General features: G+C 40.8%; 1 protein-coding gene across 1 annotated transcript; it reads left to right on the forward strand.

Annotated features, from left to right (window-relative positions):
* Positions 1-821: 821 nt before the first annotated feature.
* On the forward strand, positions 822-1,876 carry LOC107124923 (EH domain-containing protein 3-like; the record flags this gene model as incomplete). Its single annotated transcript, XM_015428416.1, has 2 exons — positions 822-1,234; positions 1,712-1,876. Coding segments are annotated over 2 exons (578 nt in total), but the record flags the coding sequence as incomplete, so codon positions are not given.
* Positions 1,877-2,170: the final 294 nt, after the last annotated feature.

Genomic DNA, 2,170 nt, shown 5'->3' on the forward strand with positions numbered 1-2,170 from the left:
TCCTGGCTATTCTACACACAGTGCCATATAATAAGTATTATTATTGATCTCAAACATTGGTACTGGCATATCAAGGCTTTCACTCCCCTTGCTTTAGCATCGCCACCTTCATGGGTCTGGTGTTGGTGCCGTGGTAGGTGTGTCCTGTGCTAAGGACTTCTTTGCTGGTGAGGTAGGTCTGAGAATGTGTTTTTAGTTTGTCAATTTCTCCTGTCCCTAAAGTACATTTTACAATACAACATAAAATATCTAGGCTATGATAATAAATGCAGCTATGCATAGTGGTCCCATTTTATCCCAAGTTCTTTACCACTTGTCCGTGTGAAACATTAGAAACTTTTTTTCTTCAGTGTCTCTTTGGCTGAATGTCACAGCTTATCCTGTAATGAATGATACCTGTTTCTATGAAGGCAGAAAATAGTTGTCAAACCACCATTAATTTAAGAAAATTACAGAGGAAACTAGTATACATACTAATGCTATAATTGCCCAGCTTCTTCCACTTTCTGCAAGCTGTACAAGAGAATTACCAGTGGAATACCTTTTCTTGTCTTGTTGCTACTTGCTGAAATATACTTGTCTCTCTTCTGTGTAAAGGTAGCAATTTTGTAAGTGGCTTTCTTAGCTTTCATCAGCTGGTCAGGAGGAGGTAATTGACTTAATGCAGTTTAAAAGTAGGCTAGAACACCTCTCAGAAAACCCACAGGACACTGTCTCCCTCCAAAGCTAGTGATGTGATGGCTATTGGTTTTGTTTCCAAGATCGGCTGTGAATGACATTGCCTATATTTTTAAGGGATTGTTTCTTTGTTTTCCCAATAGGCTATGACTTTGCTGCTGTCCTGGAGTGGTTTGCAGAGCGAGTGGACCGTATCATTCTCCTCTTTGATGCCCACAAGCTAGATATCTCAGATGAATTCTCAGAGGTCATCAAAGCACTGAAGAACCATGAGGACAAGATGAGGGTAGTGCTAAACAAAGCAGACCAGATTGAGACACAGCAGCTTATGAGGGTTTATGGTGCTCTCATGTGGTCTTTAGGGAAGATTGTCAATACTCCTGAGGTGATCAGGGTCTACATTGGTTCCTTCTGGTCCCACCCGCTGCTGATCCCAGATAATCGCAAGCTATTTGAGGTAGAGGAGCAAGACCTCTTCAGAGATATCCAGAGTCTTCCTCGCAACGCAGCACTTCGGAAACTGAACGATCTCATTAAACGAGCACGGCTAGCCAAGGTGGGTTATCCCAGGGGCATGCCCAGATGTCTCAGGGGACACCACAGCTATGTCTTCTGAAGCTAACTGGGTGTTCAGAAATAAAAGGGAGATTTTGGAGAAATTGGAATTGATTCCTTCCCCTTAGCTAAACCACAATTAAACCCTGATCTATAAGTCTTTTGCTGGTGACAGTGTGAGTGAGAAAACAGGTCATGCAGACGGGTGTGTAAATTTGTGGTTAACTATATCTAATGTGGCTAAAATGTCTCTCTGTGCTAGCTTGGTTGTACTTCACTTCATTCCTTGTTTTTTTCTCTGTAAGGATTTACTAAACATTCTTCATTTCATTTCTCTGGCATTTCACAGTAATGAATGCTTACAATTCTTATCTCACTCATCTTTAGACTGTCCATTTGAACCATACCTAAACACATTCTTCTACTTATCCTGTTGATACTTTTAAAAAAATTATGTTGCCTTTTTCGATGCTTCTAGGTTCATGCTTACATCATCAGCTCACTGAAGAAAGAAATGCCATCTGTATTTGGAAAAGATAATAAGAAGAAAGAGCTTGTGAACAACTTGGGTGAGATTTATGCACGGCTTGAGCGGGAGCATCAGATTTCACCAGGAGACTTCCCTAATCTGAAAAAGATGCAGGTAAGTGCCAGATATGGTAGGGAATCTGAGAACTGGGACAAACAGCTCTGTTATAATAGCTCTGAATAGGAGAGCTGAATTCTTCTGCAGGTGGGTTAGGTGGAATATTTTTAACCCACAAGAGAATGTGGTCCAGGTACAAGAAACATTTTGCCATAGTTCTTAAATTCCATGCAGTGGAACCATTTCAGTTACGTGTTCATAAAAGCAGAGTTCCATGACTCATTACAACAACATAACACACACACATTGTGGCATAAGCTTTTATTAGGCTAAAAGCCATCATTTGCCAGA

This window comes from Gekko japonicus, unplaced genomic scaffold, assembly GCF_001447785.1.
Source record: "Gekko japonicus isolate JY-2015 unplaced genomic scaffold, Gekko_japonicus_V1.1 scaffold15862, whole genome shotgun sequence".
In the NCBI taxonomy this organism is placed as follows: domain Eukaryota; kingdom Metazoa; phylum Chordata; class Lepidosauria; order Squamata; family Gekkonidae; genus Gekko; species Gekko japonicus.